Source organism: Narcine bancroftii, chromosome 2 (assembly GCF_036971445.1).
Source record: "Narcine bancroftii isolate sNarBan1 chromosome 2, sNarBan1.hap1, whole genome shotgun sequence".
NCBI lineage: Eukaryota > Metazoa > Chordata > Chondrichthyes > Torpediniformes > Narcinidae > Narcine > Narcine bancroftii.
The window spans coordinates 252392548-252409785 of record NC_091470.1 but is presented as its reverse complement, the minus strand read 5'-3'; the positions used below and the strand labels follow the sequence as shown (position 1 = coordinate 252409785).

General features: G+C 41.1%; 1 protein-coding gene across 12 annotated transcripts in view; it reads right to left on the bottom strand.

Moving 5' to 3' along the window:
- Positions 1-17238, bottom strand: part of ofcc1 (orofacial cleft 1 candidate 1) — a 341671-nt gene that overhangs the window by 309205 nt on the left and 15228 nt on the right. For 9 of the 12 annotated variants that reach the window (XR_011352133.1, XM_069920841.1, XM_069920839.1 and 6 more), the window contains one exon: positions 15653-15724. Coding sequence is in view for 8 of the 12 variants with exons in the window: in XM_069920841.1 (XP_069776942.1) it covers positions 15653-15676 (24 nt within the window). In the remaining 4 variants the exon portion in view is untranslated. Of the gene's footprint in view, positions 1-2221; positions 2256-15556; positions 15725-17238 lie in introns of all 12 variants that reach the window. The other 3 variants (XM_069920847.1, XM_069920845.1, XM_069920846.1) reach the window with 2 other exon arrangements.

The window sequence follows — 17238 nt, the reverse complement described above, 5'->3', positions numbered from 1 at the left end:
TTCCAGCAACTTCTCTCAATCCAAGGTAAGACCAGAGAATTTAATACCCTGATGGACATCAGTGAAGTCGATGGGTTCTTGCAATAAGAATATAGAACATACAGGCCATTTAGCACAATGTGCAAACCTATGTAAACCTACTCAATCTCAATCTTTCCTACCTCATGCCCAGAGCCCTCAATTTTCCTTGCATCCATGTGCCCGTCCAAGAGTCTTTTAAATTCCCTATTGTATCGGCCTCCTCCACCACCCCTAGCAATGCATTGCAGGCACCCACTATGTAAAAGAATTACCCCTGATTAATCCCCTAAACTTTCCTTGCCTTACCTTGTACAAATTTCCTCTGGTATTTGCTACTGTCGCCCTGGGGAAAAGTTGCTGGCTGTGCACTCTATCTGTGCTTCTCATAATCTTTCTATCAAGTAACCTCTCATCCTTCTTCACTCATATGTCATAAGACATATTCTCCAATCTAGGCAATATCCTGGCAAATCTCCTCTGCACCTTCTCCAAAGCTTCCACATCCTTCCTGTAATAAGGCAACCAGAACTAGGCACAATTTTCCAATAGTCAAGAAACTTTGTAGTTCTATTACAGAGATGACCTTTCTTACTTATTCCAGATTTATTTAAATTTGTAAACTTCATCTTCCCAACTGGCATGATGAGGTTCAGCCTCATGTCTGCAGAGCAACTGTCAACACCTAGATACTGGTGCAGGAAAGCTCAGCACTAGCTTGCCTGCTGTAGTGAATATTTAGAAATGCACCTTTGGGCCAAGTGAGTAACTCAAGACCAAAAACTCTCCCCTTTCAATTCCAAGTCCTATCTTCTTGCTATCAGTGTGTCTTGTGAAAACCTTCACATCAGTGGAGACCATGACCAAGATCCAACTTGGAAATCCTTCCACACTGAGGCCTTTGCTCAGTGACACTCCCAGCTGATCAATCAAACTGGTTCTGGAGATGGAACCTGTCTAGTTGCAATGGCCAGACATGGTGCACCTGTTAAATTTGAACCAGAAACCTCACATTAGCTCACGTCCTACAGTTTCCCTACAGAGACACGTGCTTCCATTCTTCCAATGGCAGTTTCAAGTTCAGGTTTGCGTTTATTGTCACGTCGCAAAGTACAGTGGTTGTGGTTGTTTTGCAGACACGCGTTACATGCGACAATAAAACTTGACTTGTTGCAATTGAGCTGGCCATGACAACTGAGCTGGTACACTTTCCAAAGTGAGCATTGGAGGTTCACGGTGGCAGGTTTGTTCGCCAATACAAATGCTAGTTTGAGTTATCAGCTGGAGGCCTAGTATGCACCTGGTCAGACCTCATTGCAAATACTGAATGCAATGGACCAGGTTGCAGGAGATGCTCATGAATCTCTGGGAACACTGAGATCAGGAACTTCCAAGGAGTACATATAGTACATGCTTCAAACCTTTGATTATACTGGGCTTCAGGGAGTCCATTTATGGCCTTGAAGCAGTGCTAAATGCCCAAGAATCAGTGTGTTTCATCATGATTCACTCTCTGAGATATGAATCAACAGAAACATGCTTGTGTTTCAGTGCAGTATTTCATGAAATGGCAGGCCAAGGTTAACACATCTTTTTGTAAGGGTTGCCCTTCAATTTGACTTCAAAGCAATTTGATATTATTAAATAGTTAGAATAACATGAAAAGTATGAAGTGTGGAATTTATGAAAGGATAGCACTGGAACAGGATTTGTCAACCCTGTAGCCTGTGGATTTGTTATAGATGGTCCACAGTGAAGCTATCACTTGCACCACAACTAAATAATATAAAACAAGGCTGGAAATTTGACAATATAGAAAATTCTCAAAAATGTTTTCCAATAAAGCAAAATAAAAATCCCATTGATGATCTGGGAAGGGGCTTGAGCTCACCAGCCTACCCCAAAAAAAACCCTCCCCCACCTAGACCTGCCTGCCCCCACTGGTGGTACACTGGTTTGTTTTGGCAGGTCCAAGGTATATAACAGAATATTTAAGATGGTCTGTGTTTGGAAAAAGTTTTGAGAACAACTGCACTACAGGATGGCATATTTATTTACTGCACCAAGTATGCCCGTCGCTGATGCTGTACTGATTGGTCAGGGTCATTACAAGCAACATTGCTTCCATATACTTAGAGGTCTTCCCAAAACAGGCAAAAACAGAAGGATGAATGAGGGTGACGTGTAGCAAGAGTGTTCTTACCTTCTCCACGAACAATGTTCAATGTCACAGTGATCTAGGATCAAATCATAACCAAATCAGCAACTAACTAGGGCTGCTTTCACTATTTCAACAAACCTCCTCCTGTGTACCTGCAATCTCCCCTTTTCCATCTCAATCCTGATGTAGGGTTTCAAAACCAAACAACCATATACACCATTTTCCTCCATAAAGGCAACTCGAGCTACTGATTCCCCCCTGTATTCTGTGTTTTGCTTGTACAGTGTTTACTTAGATTGTATTATTGACCTGGGCCACACTTATACAAAGCAAGGTCACTTATATTCCTTTACATCAGGGATCTTTGAATAAAGTATCCCAATATGAATGGCCATTAGCTGGCAGGTTGCTCACCACCCTTTGATAGGACTTGAATTTAGCCTAACTATGAGCCTACAAAACCAGGTTAACCCAAGCGGAATTGCCATGATGGAATGGTCAAACATATCATCTACTCAAAGAACTCAGAGGGTTGAGCAGCATCAGTGGAAGAAAAAGAGTGTACAACATTTCAGGCTGGAATCCTTCATCAGGACTGGATTGGTCTGTTCTGAGTTAGAGAGCCCAGAATAGGAAAATCCTGACCAAATATAGAGGCTGAAAAATTCAACATGGATATACGGCTAAAGTGTGTCCTTTAAAAGGAAAAACAGTATTTTTGGAGGACCTTTCACATCCCAGAGTCACAGAAGGGCCTTTGTAAGTGTAATCACTCCTATCAGATAGGAAATGTGTCAACAAAGAATCAAAAGTGTCTTGAAAATGTACATGCTCACCCACGACCGCTCAAAGTGGAGACAGGTCTTTCAGAAGAGTATTGAGAAACTCAAGTCAAAGCACAAGGAAGCCCTTTAAAATCAGAAGAGGGAACACATCACCTAACAAACTAAACTCCCATTCACTTCCGGCCCATCTGCGGAACAGTGTCAGGCCCCACATTGGCCTCACTGACCACCTCGGATGTAAGAGAACTGGAGGGGAAGCTGGTCACCCCATCCCAAAGGACAATCTATAATGAAATAACAGAGAATCCGCTTTAATGATCTTGTCTGGGACTAAGTATTATCTGGGACTTCTCCTGCTCTCTTCAAAACATTGCCTAACAATGTATTTAAATCAGTCTGAGAATGCAAATACAATCTCCCTTACACTTCCACAGTTAAAATTCAAATTAATTGCAGACAGTGGAAACCTAAAACAAAATAAAATGCTGGAAATACTCAGCAGGTCAGGTCACATCCATTGGGAGATAAATAATGTTTATCTCAGGATAAAGATTTTTCATCAAAATCCTATTTCCAGGACAGGTTCTTTGGCCTAATTCATCCATGCCATCTAAGTTGACATTCTGAGCTGGCCCCATTTGCTTGCATTTGGTCCATATTCTTCTCAACCCTTCCTAGCCTTGTATCTGTCCAAAATGTCTTCTGAATATTGTAAATGTACCTACTTCTATAGCTTCCTCTGGCAGCTCATTACAAACATTGAGTCTGAGTCATTCAGCACAAAACAGGCCCTTCTGCCCAACTGGATGATGACAGCCAATTTGGCATTCTGGGCTAATCCCATTTCCATGCATTTGATTCAGATCATTCCAAGTCCTTCCTATCCATAAATGGGTCCAAATGTCTTGTGAATGTCAGAATTGCACCCATTTCTACACTTTCCTCTGGCAGCTCATTCCAGATATGGACCACGCTCCGAATGATAAAGATTGGTTCATTCACTTTATCCATGCCACTCATGATTTTATAAACCCCTAATCCTTCTACTCTCAGGAATAAAGACCCAGGCTATCCAACCTCACCTCAAGTCCTCTGACCCTGGCCAAATCCTGGTCAATTTCCTCTGCACCCATTTCAACATTAATCTTCTTCCAATAGCTTGGTGACCAGAATTGTATGCAGTATTCTAAGTGTGGTCCCACTAATATCTCGTACAGCTGACTAATGAGGTCACAACATTCATACTCAGTTCCCTGACCATTGAAGGTCAGCATATCAAATGCCTTCTTTGCCTCCTTGTCCATCTGAGTTGACATTTTCAAGAATCTATGCACCTGTATCCCAAGATCTCTCTGTTCTGTAACATTCTCCAGGGCCCTACCATTCATTGTGCTACCTATCCTGGTTTGACTTATCAAACTGCAACATCTCACAAATTGTCAGAGTTAAATTCCATTTGCCACTCATTGATCCACCTTCCCAACTGATCTAGGTCCTGCTGCAAGCTTAAATATCCTTCCTCTCTATCCACTCCACCACCGATTTTGGTGTGGAAAAAAAAACACAGAAATGCTGAAGAAACTCAGCAGGTCAAGCAGTGCCTTTATGTAGCAAAGGTGGAGATACATCACCATTTCGGGCTTGACCTTGATGAAGGGTGATGTATCTTCATTTTTGCTATATAAAGGCACTGTTTGACCTGCTGAGTTCCTCCAGCATTTGTGTTTTTTCACTTAACCACGATGTCAACAGAATCCTGTGTTTTACCATCAATTTTGATGTCATCTGTAAATTTATTGATCACATTAACTACATTGTCATCCAAAGTGTTATTGTAGATAATAACAGTAGTGTACTGACGCCTGCAGCACACTACTAGTCACAGGCATCCAATCAGACAGATATCCTTCCACTAAGCCAATAATGAAACCAGTGAACCAGTCCTCCCTGGGATACCCTGTGACCTAACTTCAGACAAAACTTCCATGAAGAATCTTGTCAAAGGCTTTGCTTACATTCAAAAATAGAATATCCCCCTGTTCTATCCTCAAAAGTTTTTTTTTGAAGAGTTTTCAAAGAGGATTTATCATATTCATGGGAGATGATCTGCCAAGTATGAAGCCATCCTGACCATTGACCAGTACTTGCCTATTCAAATGTCGATACATCCTGTCCTTCAAATCCCTTCCAGCTATTTGCCAACCACTGACTTCAAGTTCACTGGCATGTAGATCTCTGGATTGTCCTTAGTACATTTTTTTTAAATTACAGCGCAACATTAGTCACCCTCTAGTCTTCCAGTAATTCACCAAAGGCCAACGATGATGTAAATATCTCAGCAAGTGCAGTACTCCGCAGAGCATGACAGGGCTGCATTCTTAGCCCCGCACTCTACTCACTTTTCACCTATGACTGTTGGGCTTGGTACACAATAACACCATCTACAAATTTGCTGACAATACCACGGTAATGGGTTGAATAAAGAATGTATAAAGGAAGGGATGAGTCAGCATAGAGGAGGGAAATTGAAAACTTTGCTGAATGAGAGAAAAGGTTGCTATTGTTGCACCAATGTCACCAAAACCAAGGAGCTGATTGTTGACTTCAGGAAAGGGAAAGCCAGAGGTTTACAATCCAGTGATCATTAGGGATCAGAGGTGGAGAGGGTGAGCAATTTATGTTCTTGGGAGTCTCTACCTCGGAGGATCTTTCCTGGACCCAACATACCAATGGCATCGTGAAGAAAGCCCATCAGCACCTCTGCTTCCTCAGGAGTTTGTAGAGATTTAGTATGGCACTAGAAATCATGGCAAATTTCTACCGACATGTGGTGGAAAGTGTGCTGATTGTGGCTGCATCAGGGTCTGGTGTGGGGACGCTAATACTCCTGAGCATAAAATCCTCCAAGAGATAATGGACACAGCCCAGAACATTACACGCAAAACTCTCCCCACTATCGAGGACATCTGCAGGAAATGCTGCTGTCAGAGAGCAGCAGCAATCATCGGTTCTCGCCGCTGCCATCAGGAAAGAGGTGTAGGTCCCACAAGACTTGAACCATTAGGTTCTGGAACAGCTCCAACCCCTCCACCATCAAACTCCTCAGCAACAAACTCAATCTGGAACTCATTTAAGGATTTTTACTTGAGCACTTTATTGATCTTTCTATTCTCTCTATATGGCACAGCCAGTTTGTTTATGTTTGCTATCTATTTACAGTTCTTTATTTGTTTACAAGTACTGTATATTTTGGCGTACAAGTCGACTAGCAGTTAAATCATGTCCCCATTTTCAGCCTCATTTTAATGGTTTTATTTTATACTGACCCCTAAAAATCGTGATGACTGAGCTGTTGGACATTGATTGAGGGTGGTTGTTATCATGGAGGCTCCAGCAAAATGACGAAAGTATGAAGCGAGTTTTAAGTTAAAAGTGATAGAAATGGTCAAGAAATCCAGCAACTGTACTGCTGCAAGAAAATTTGATTTATACGAGAAGTTGGTAAGAGAATGGAAAAGAAAGAAGAGATTTTAAAGGCAATGTTCGATGGATGAGAAGAGGAATCACTCATTGGCCAGAATTGGAAAATCGCATCGTAGAATGGTTATGTGAACAGAGGCAAGATTGTGACTTGGTCACCCAAAATAAACTAAGAGAATTTGCACTGATGTTGGCAAAGTCGCACCCAGATCTCAGTGAGGTTTTTGAAGCTATAGTCGGCTGGTGCAACCATTTCATGAACAGGAAAAATCTGGTGTTATGACAAAAAAAATTGCACAGAAACTACCAAAAGATCTTGGTCATAAAGTTGCAACTTTTCACCAGTTTATTATGAAACAGACAGAAACACCAGTTTGCACTGGCAAATATTGGAAACATGGACGAAACCCTCATGAATTTTGACACGATAGGCAATAGAACAGTAAAATGTAAAGGTGTGAAAACTATGCAAACCAGAAGCATAGGCCATGAAAGGTCCAGGTGTTATCGTGCATGGCCAATGGTACAAAGTTAAGACCCATGATAATCTTCAAGTGCAAACTTAAACCTAAAATTCCCAGCAGTTATTTTTGTACATTTTCATGAAAAAGGATGGATGGATGAAAATGGTGTAAAACTATGGAGAGCTACCTCATCAGATACAGACTGGGACCCCATATGATGACTGTTTTAATAGTGAGAGATGGATGTACTTGCTGTGATCTTTGCCCCAGATGACGATAATGACTTTGAAGGATTCTAAATGCGCTTATTTTTAAAATAAATTTTGTTCTAATATACTGGTATCATGAAAATTTGTTGTAATTTTTTTTGGATTTCAAGGGTCGACTGATACGTCGAATCAACGTCAAGCAGTTTTTTGAGTTGAATTCAAGGTCTCAAAAGTATATCTGATGTATCAGTCAACCTCCATTTTTTGAGAGTTTTTTTAAGGGTTTCGACTTAAACACCAAAATATATGGTATATACTGCGTAGTTTTTTTTTGCACCACCAATAAGTTGTAATTCTGCTTTGCCCGTAGGAAAAAAGAGCCTCAGGTTTGCTTGTGATTTCATGTATGGACTCTGACAATAAATTTGAAATCTTATCTGAAATCTGAATCTGATATATGAAGTGCCTCTGCAATTTCTTTCCAAGCTTTCCACAAGGTGTGAAGATGCACTTCATCAGGCCCAAGGCATTTGTCCTCTTTAGTATGCTCCAAGCCTGCCAATTCCTCCTCCATGATACTTCTAATACAGTGCAGGACCGAGCAACGCATTTCCTTCAGTTACTTACATTAGCTTCCACCATCTTCTCCATAGTGAAACTACTGAGAAATTTTCATTTCAAATCTGACCCATCTCCTGTGAGTCTAATGCAAGGATGGTCATGTTGATATTTAATGGAACCAATTCTCTCCCTGATTTCCCTTCTTAATGTCTTCCTTTACTTCTTGTACTCATGGATACCTTCCAAGTTAAAAGGTTGTCCCTCAGATCCCTCTTAAATCTCTCCACTCTCACCTGAAATCCATGCCCTCAACTTCAACATTAGATTCTGTTGATGTCAATTTTGCTTATGCTCACATTACCTGCATAATGTTGGTAAAATAAACAGAATATTACCAACATTATGCTCATATTATGTTCTATGTAATTACATTTCAGTTATCTTTAAATATATATTAATATATCTCAAACTGAAGCATTTCTGAATACTCAAAGTAATTTACTAACGTCAAGAGTTCTAACAAAGGGGCTTCAACCCAAAACATTGACTTGATTGGTCTCCCCAGGGATTCAGCTGAACATGCTGAGTTTTTCCAGTCTGCTTTTGGGCCTACAAAGTTGCACTGGAAAATCAGCCCAGCTTTATGTGTGTGAACCAAGAGTGGTGCTTGAAGCACCAGGCTTACAAAGTGAGAGAAAACCCATCTGACCTGCCACTGACACCTCCCATGCCCTTCATGCTATGCATCTTAAATGCTTGCAATGACCACCCCTTAGAAGCAGCAGCTTCGCACATCTCAGCACACCCAGGAACCAGCCTCCAAAAGGCCCACGTTTAATGAGTCTGGGCAGTTTCAGATTCAGCTAGTCACATGTGGCTGTGCTCGTCAGGAATCAGCAACATCTGTGATCGAATAGCAGTGAGAGTGCAGACAATGAGCCAAGCATGCATCAGTATTCTGGGAGGATTTTGGTTTCACTCCTCATCTTTCCAGCACTGTTTGATGTGCTCATGGTGTCAAATTTGCTTCTTCTCTCCACAATCACTATACATGGCCAGTGAACCCAAGATCACTCCCGTTTCAGCAAGTCACAGCACAGATAAAGACCCTTCAGCCCACCATGTCCATAATTACCATCAAGAACAGTACCTCATTATACTCATTCTATTTCCGGCATGATCCTGGACCTTCAATGCCTTGGTGAATCACATGCTCATCCAGATATTTGACAAATGTTAAGATACCCTGCCTTCACCACCTTCTCAGGCAGTGTTCAAATTCGTTTATTAACACATATACTGAGGTACAGAGAAAATGTTTGTTTTGCATCCTGTACAGCAAGTCTATCCATACACATTTAGCCAATAATACAAAGAACAGATATCCAACTGATGTCTCTCTCAGAGAGATCTGTTAGAACAGATCAAGGGCAACATTATCTTATGAATGAGTGATTCGTTCAGGAGTCTGATGGTAGTGGGAAAGAAGCTGGATTCCAGCCACCTGCTGGATGAAAAACAAATTCTCAGATCCCCTCCAAATCTCTTCTCACCTTTATTTAACCTGTGCTCACTTGTCTTAGACACTCCTGTGATAGTGTAAAGTGTTCTACTCTCCATCCCATCTTGTCCCTTCTTATTTTGTATACCTCAATGAAGTCTGCCTTTAGTCTCCTCAGTTCCAAAGAAACTCTTCCTATCCAGTCCGCCCTCACAACTGAAATGTTCTAACCCAGGTAACATCCTGGTCAATCTCCTCAACACATTCTCTGGTGCAATCATGCCCCATCCTTCCTGTGGTACGAGACCAGGACCGCACGCAACATCCTGCTACGGCCTAACTAATGCTTAATAACATTGTACCAAGACCTCCGTGTTGTCTTACTTGATGCTCCAACCAACAATGGCAAACAAACTGTACACCTTCTTCACCACCCTATCTACTAACAAGCAGATACCTCAATGCCTACAAGAAGTGTTGAAGGAGCAGGAAGAATTAGAAGTAGAGAAACAGCAGGGGCCAAGGAAATTAAAATGGAGGCCCAGTCTGGCATCTACAAGCATCTCAGCTTAGGTTTAAGTACTTCACAGTAGAAGGATTCCATTGGTCTATGACCAGAGAAAAGTGAGAAAGGAACTTCTTAATGCTATGAGGGGCAACAAGAAGACAGGAAGGCAGAAGGAAAGCTAATATTAATCCATGAGAGCATATCAGTCAATATCTGATGAGATTAAAAGTCATTTTTAATTTTAAATGTAGACATACAGCATCGTAACAGGCCCACGAACTCATGCCGTCCAAATCCCCAGTTAACCTACAAACCCCTTATATTTATCTTAGAAGGGTGGGAGGAAATCCAGGCAGACAAACTCTTTACAGTCAGTGCTGGATTCAAACCCAGGTCACTGGTTCTATATTAACATTGCACTAAACACTATGCCAACCCTGCCCCTGTTTATTGGAAGGAGAACCGCCTGCACAAAACTTAAAGGATATTGTCTTGGGGTCTAGAATTTCACTGGTGATGTTCGTGGGCCAAGCTCCCCATTCACTGCCAAACGGGATAAAATTGCTGCTGATGGGAACTCGAAAAATCAGCTCCACAAATTTTGGGGGTTATAAAAGGCCAGTGAAGAGTTAAAGGCAAGTGGTTCAGATGAGCTTTGCTGAGGATCGAGCATTCATTCTTTGCTCCTGGTTCTTTAAGCAGTCTGTGTCAAGCAGGGGCTCTACTGATAAATGTGTATCCATGGAGTTATCAGGAGTTGAAGACATCTGCTGCAAGGATGTTCAACATCAAACCAGAGGAGGTATTTGGCAGGTAATTTCTGATTGCTGACGGCACAGGGTCACAATTAGTGGAGCCACTGCCTCATAAACGCCAGAGGCTCGTGTTTAACCCTGACCTTTCGCATTGTCTACGTACAGCTTATAATCTTCTCCCCTTGACAGCACAGACTCAGGATCAGGTTTATTGTCATGAACATGTGTCATGAAATTTGTTGTTTTACAGCAGCATTGTAGAGAACAAGATGCAAAATTATTATAAATTATAATTCCAAAAATGCAAGATTTATATAAAAAATAAATAAATAACTAGTGTGAATAAGAGAGGGGGAAAAAAAAGCAAGCAATGTCCTTAGGTTCATTGTCCATTCAGAAATCAGTCAAAATCTCTCCACAGCACATGTAGAAATGTGTAAGAGTCTTTGGTGACATACCAAATTTTCTCAAACTCCTAACGAAATGTAGCTGCTGGAGTGCCTCCTTCATGATTACATCAGCGTGATGGCCCCAGGAGAGGAATTTGAAGGTTCTTACCATCTCCACTGCTAACCCTTTGATGTGGACTGGTTTACATTCTCCCAGTTTCCCCTTCCTTAGTTTTGCTGACGGTGAATGTAAGTTTGTTGTTGTGACACTACTCAACGAGCTAATCTATCTCACTCCAGTATGCTTCTTCTGTAAATTTGCAGATGACATTTGAATTGTGCCTAACCACAAAGTTATGGATGTAGAGAAAGAGAGAAGAGCAGTGAGCTTAGAATAAGTTCTTGAGATGTGCCCATGTTGATTATTAGTGACGAGGCTATGGTGTTACTTATCCGTGCGGACTGTGGTCTTCTGATGAGGAACCAAATGATCCAGTTGCATTGGGAGATACAGAGGCCCAGGCTTTGAAGCTTGCTGAACAGTACTGAGGGAAGATAGTGATGGAAAAGCAGCCTGATGGCAGCAATGCTGTTGTCCAGGTCTTTGCTTAGATACATTATTTCTAAGATTCAGGTTCACATGTTGAAAGATAAATTGGCCCGTATCTTTCCAAATGTTAGTCCTATGTGTAATAGATGTAAATCACAAGTGGCTACTTTAACACATTTGTTTTGATCCTGCTCTGTATTGGAGAAGTGCCAGACAGATATTTCCAAAACTTAGTCAATTATATTGGGTATTAGATTGCAACTTCATCCATTGACTGCTATTTTTGGAATTGTAGTTCCAGAGGTGGGTCGAGTTCCCACTTCTGCACATCGAGTTGTAATCTTTACTACGCTGTTGGCCAGAAGAGCCATTTTATTGAAATGGAAAGATCCTAATTCACCTACTTTGATGCAATGGCTCTCTCAAGTCATGTCATATTTAAGTTTAGAAAAAAATTAGAAGTTGATAACCCTGCTGAGTTTGAAGAGACTTGGCATCCTTTTATAAACTATTTTCACCAAGTTAATTTGAATTTTGACCTTACCTTCCAGACTGTACAATGACCAGATAAAAAGTTTGTACTGATTTGATGTAATGAACTTTCAGTTTAGGTTGCACAGCCTCTTTTTTTTGGTTTGTTTATTTTGTAGGTTAGATGGGTTTTAATAATAATTTTTTATTTTTTTGAATATTCCACATTGAGGAGAAAGGGCCAATATTGTTCAATACATTATAATGTTGTATTAGGTATTGCAATATATTGTTTCTGTTTTTACTATGTGATTCTGTATTCTCTTCTCCTCATGTATTGTTTCCTATAATAATTTTAATAAAAAGAAAGAAAGGCAAGCTTGAAATTTGCTTACACTTCAAATCACCACTTCCTCATCCAGGAATGAGGGTCATTGGTCAGAAGGTATTGAAAACAGTAGCACCATTCTCCTTGGTTCAAGAAGCATGGGGGAATTAAACACTGGAGTGCTAACACCCAGTCAAAGGTGTCTCCTCTGGTGAGTATGTTGGAGCTCTAAATCATTTGGAAATTGTCCAAAGAGGAAATTAGGATATTGCTCATGCAGTAGAACTCTATTAATCCAGCACACTCATGAGTTTGGTGATGCCAGTCCAGCAAATTTTCCAGACAATTGGATATTCTTCCTTATTAATAAGGAAGCACACTTTTATTCATTTTTTTTTTTAAAGATGTGAGGATTGAATTCTAAATGTTCCAATGAACGTGCAGGTTTAAAGGGAGCATGGGAAACAAAGCTTCACTGTTACATGGGTGCAGAGAAACAGAACCAGGTGAATTTCAAGAGAACAGGGATACGGTGACTTAAGAGGAAGCAGGAAGCAGTGACCCGATCTGTGTGAAAGAGAGCACAAAGATTGAGACCCTGACATTTGGAAGGCAATCCAGGAAACGGGGTCCCATTTGGCAAAAGGTTGGGGGGGGGGGGGGTGGGGAGAAACAGGACTGCACCGAGTTTGAAAGGAACATGGGCACCCTGGATCTGCTGACAGAAGGAAGTATGTGAACCAGAGGCTCCATGAGTCCGCAGGAATTGTGGCAAACATCACCTAACAAGCCACATACCAAAATAGATTTTCAAAGCTATACTGTATTTATTCAAGAGAGCTGAGAGAACCTGGAATGTTTTGAAAATCCAAAACAAATACAGATGTGGGAAATTTGAATGCTGGAAACATTCAGCAGGTCAGGCAGCATCTGGGGGAAAAGAAAGTTAATGTTTCAGGTCAGAGTGGATTCTGAGTAGAGTTGGACTGGTATTTGGAGGTGACCAACTATAAGCAGGTTTAAGCTTGTCTGCAAGTAGCTGGAACAGGTGCAATAAACTGAATGACCTCCTTTGTGCTATCCTCAGTGGAAGACTTCACAAATTGTACTCCTGTTAAACACCTTTGGAAATAAGATACACAAATCATACTAAGTGTCTTGATAGACTGCACACAGCCCAAGATATTTCCATACATTTATCTTAACAGAAAACACTTTGCATGCAGATACAAGATCAGGCTCCAGAAAAAGGCTAAATTTGTCACTGGATAAACATCAAATTTTTTTGGATGACATTTTGTTATGTTCCAAAATTTCTGCGCATTACAAATTTTCAACTGTTGCCTTTGGACTGCAAATAGCTCTGAGCTAACAAAATGTCACATGAAATATTATTAACATGAGAAAACTACTTTGAGCATTCAGAACTGCTTAGCTTTGAGATATAATAATAATGTATTCCTTAAGATAAGGACAGAAACTTGAAATTACATGCAACATTTAATGTGGTAAATATAAGCATCATCAAAAAAAATCTGACATCAACAACATCTCATAAGGAAGTTGTGGCCAGAGGGAGGCTTTCAGGAATGACTTTGAGGTCGAGAGGGAGAGAGGTTTAGGGAGGGAATTCCATGATACATGTAGATATGGTCACCATGATGGAACAACTACTGTATATTTGGAACCAAGAGTCCAGGATAGGTAAAGGACTGGTATCCTGAAAAGTCAAAGAGCTGGAGCGATTGTATAGAGAGGGAAGGGCATTTACAAGTAGAAGAATTCTGAAAACAATGTGTTGCTTAAGAAGACACTTGAAAAGGTCAGCAAAAAGGAATGAGCTTGGCATTCAAGACAATTTTACCTCAGAGGCTGGTAGATAAACTGTCCTCAGAGGGACTCACCACTCCTCTAACTGGATTCTGGACAATGGAAAGACCACAATCTGTCCAGGTTGACAGTAAAACCTCACTTTCCATCATATTGAGCACTGGCACACCTCAGGGCTGCAGGCTCAAGCCACCACAGTTCATGCTGCTGACTTACCACTGCACTACTAGATTCAGTTCCAACAGAATCATCAAATTTGTGGATGATACATGAGTAATTGGCCTCATCAACAACAATGATGAGTCACATTTCAGACAGGAGGTTGAAAGGCTCATAAAATGGTGCGAGAAAAATAACCCAGACGAGACCAGTGGTTCTCAACGTTTTTCTTTCCACTCACATTCCACTTTAAGTAATCCCTATGCCATAGGTACTCTATGATTAGTCAGGGATTGCTTAAAGTGGTATGTGAGTGGGAAGGGGAGAGGAAGTTGAGAATCACTGCTCTAGATCCAATTGCTATTGAAATATTTTGCTTGAGAAAAATTGCCTTTGGCCCATTTCCTTTGGAGTTATGAAACCATGCACATAACAAGTCAAGGAGGTACAATTAAAACAATTATTTTCAAACTTTTGCTTTCCACTCACCTTAAGCAATTCCTGATTAATCAGAGCACCTATGGCACAGGGATTACTTAAAGAGTTATGTGAGTGGAAAGAAAAAGGTTGAGAAGCACGGGACTAGACAATGAAGATGATTGTGGACTTGAGGATGAAAGCCTGCCATTCTCCACAATGCATCAATGGTTCCTTGGTATGCATACAAAAGACATCCTATCATCATTAGTCAGGAAGGCACAGCAGTGTCTACACTTCCTAAAGGGGCTGAGTGGGGCAAGACGACCAGTTCCCATCTTGACAACCCTTTACAGGAGCGCAATAGATTGTGTCCTGTCCAGATTGTGTGGTATGATGGCTGCAAAGCATCAGACTGGAAGTCTGTGCAGAGGATCATAAAAACAGCCGAGAGGATTACTAGGGTCTCAGTTTCCTCTATTCACAAAATTTACAGGGAGCAGTATCTTTAACCCACTACCATCAAGAGCATACGGGTTCATCAAAATCTAGACTGCCAGGCTGGGGAAATAGCTTCTTCCCGCAGGCAGTGAGACTGATAAACAGTATCCTGCAACTGTGTAAATCATCTCATATTTATTTTAATAATTTATGTGTTCATCAGGTACTGTTTAATGTGTGGGCACCATGGTGTGGAGAGATGCTGTTTCATTGGGTTGTACATGTACAATTAGATAATAATAAACTTGAACAAGACATCGATCAAAGATCATGGGATCAGGCTGATAAGTGTAGCGACAGCCAAAGATAGACCAGCTAGGATCAGAGGGGTCAACTCCTGCATCTATTTTTTTTAATGTTCTCATGAATGTAGCAGAGGGTAAGTTATCAGAGCACCATTCTGCTCTCACAGGCAAGAATCTCGGACACCTCTTATTTACAATACCAATGGTCAGTTCACGATCTCCACCTTTAATAAGGTCCACGTTAGCCGTTCCACAATAATCAACAGAAGCACACTGGATTAAACTTGCATATGTGTGGAGTCACCAATTGCAACACCCACCAACTCATGGTCCTCAGCTTCCATCTTTTAGTTGGATTAAGTTCCTTTCGTTTGGAATTGGAGACAGAATGCCTATTTAAACAGAAAACAAAGTAATGATTACAAGAATGAAGATTGAGGTATTTTTATCCAACTCTAACAAACCTCAAATCCCTTCTCTTAGATTAGCCTACCAATTATCCCTTAAAGGCCAGACTTTTATCCAGATGTGTGAAAAATAAATACCCTCAGTAGAGCAGTATAGAACTCTGGCACAGTTTTAACCCATTCTGAATCCCTAATTTAGTCTTGCTGATAACACCTTACATTCAAACTAAAGCAAAATAACAGTGGGCTGAAGATACTGTTTCTGTGCTGGATGACACTGACCAAAGGCTGAGGGTCCAGTGCCATACCAAGTGACTGCTACACTGTCTAAACTGCTGGTTTTCAAGCAAGGCATTAAATCAACATCCCTTATTCCTTCTGAAAGTGCTTCCTCACCAGAGTTTCATGAACTGAATTCAAATTCATCCAATTGTTTTTAATGCAATCTAAACTAATATCCGCAGAATAGATTTCATAATTACAATGATTCCAATGTACCCACACATACACGAAGTCAATCACTGGGAAATCTGGATAAATTGGTAGCCGCAACCATGGGCACCTTTAACATTACATTAGAAAACATAATGCAAACTTGGAAGGTGAAGAGGACCACTTAAAAAGCTGCAGATAAGGTAGGTAGGTGCTTGTTTGTTTCTCGATGGAAACTGCAAGAGGGGAACTTTGGACAAAAAGAGGGTCTTTTAAAAAGGCGGTTGCTTGTTTTATTTCCATTGGCTAATTAGCTTGAGCCAATGAAGGGAAGTGGAATTAAGTGGAGTGACCATTGTGGGAGTGGCCAATGGAAGAGTAGGATTTACTGGCCGAGACAGTTGAGAAACAAAAAGGATTCAGCCAGGGAGCACAGATTTTTCTAACTTTTTCCTCTCATTTCAAAGACAGTGGAATTGGCAGCCATGACAGAAACCTGCTCTTCTTGCAGTATGTGGATAGATGACTTTATCTGTAAGAGGTGCATCCAACTCAAACTCCTCAAAAAAAAACTGCATTAGGGAATTGGAGTTAGAATTGAATCATTCAGTGGGTGGGGTATTAGACAGGTGTCACTGGAATATAATCATACCTAGAAAGAAGGTAGCTGGGTGACAGTCAGGAGAGGGAAAGGAAACAGGCAGTTAGTACAGGATACGCCTGTCATTGTTCCCCTCAATGACCAATCAGGGTTAAGCCACGGTGGAGATTCTGGGCGAAAGATTGGGTGATCGATTCGCTGATCTCCTTTATTCTGCCCACTCCAGTGTCCGAGACCTCCCAGTAGACAACCATTTCTGTTCTGTGTCACACTCCCATGTCTGTCCATGGCCTTATGTACTGTCCCACCAAGACCAACTGCAAATTGGAGGAACACCACCAGATATTCCATCTGAGCACCAGATGGCATTATCATCGACTTTTCCGGTTTCTGATAACCTACTCTCCTCTTCCCACTCCATCCCCTTTCTAGTTCTCCTCTCTTATCCATCCCTCCTCCCCTTGAT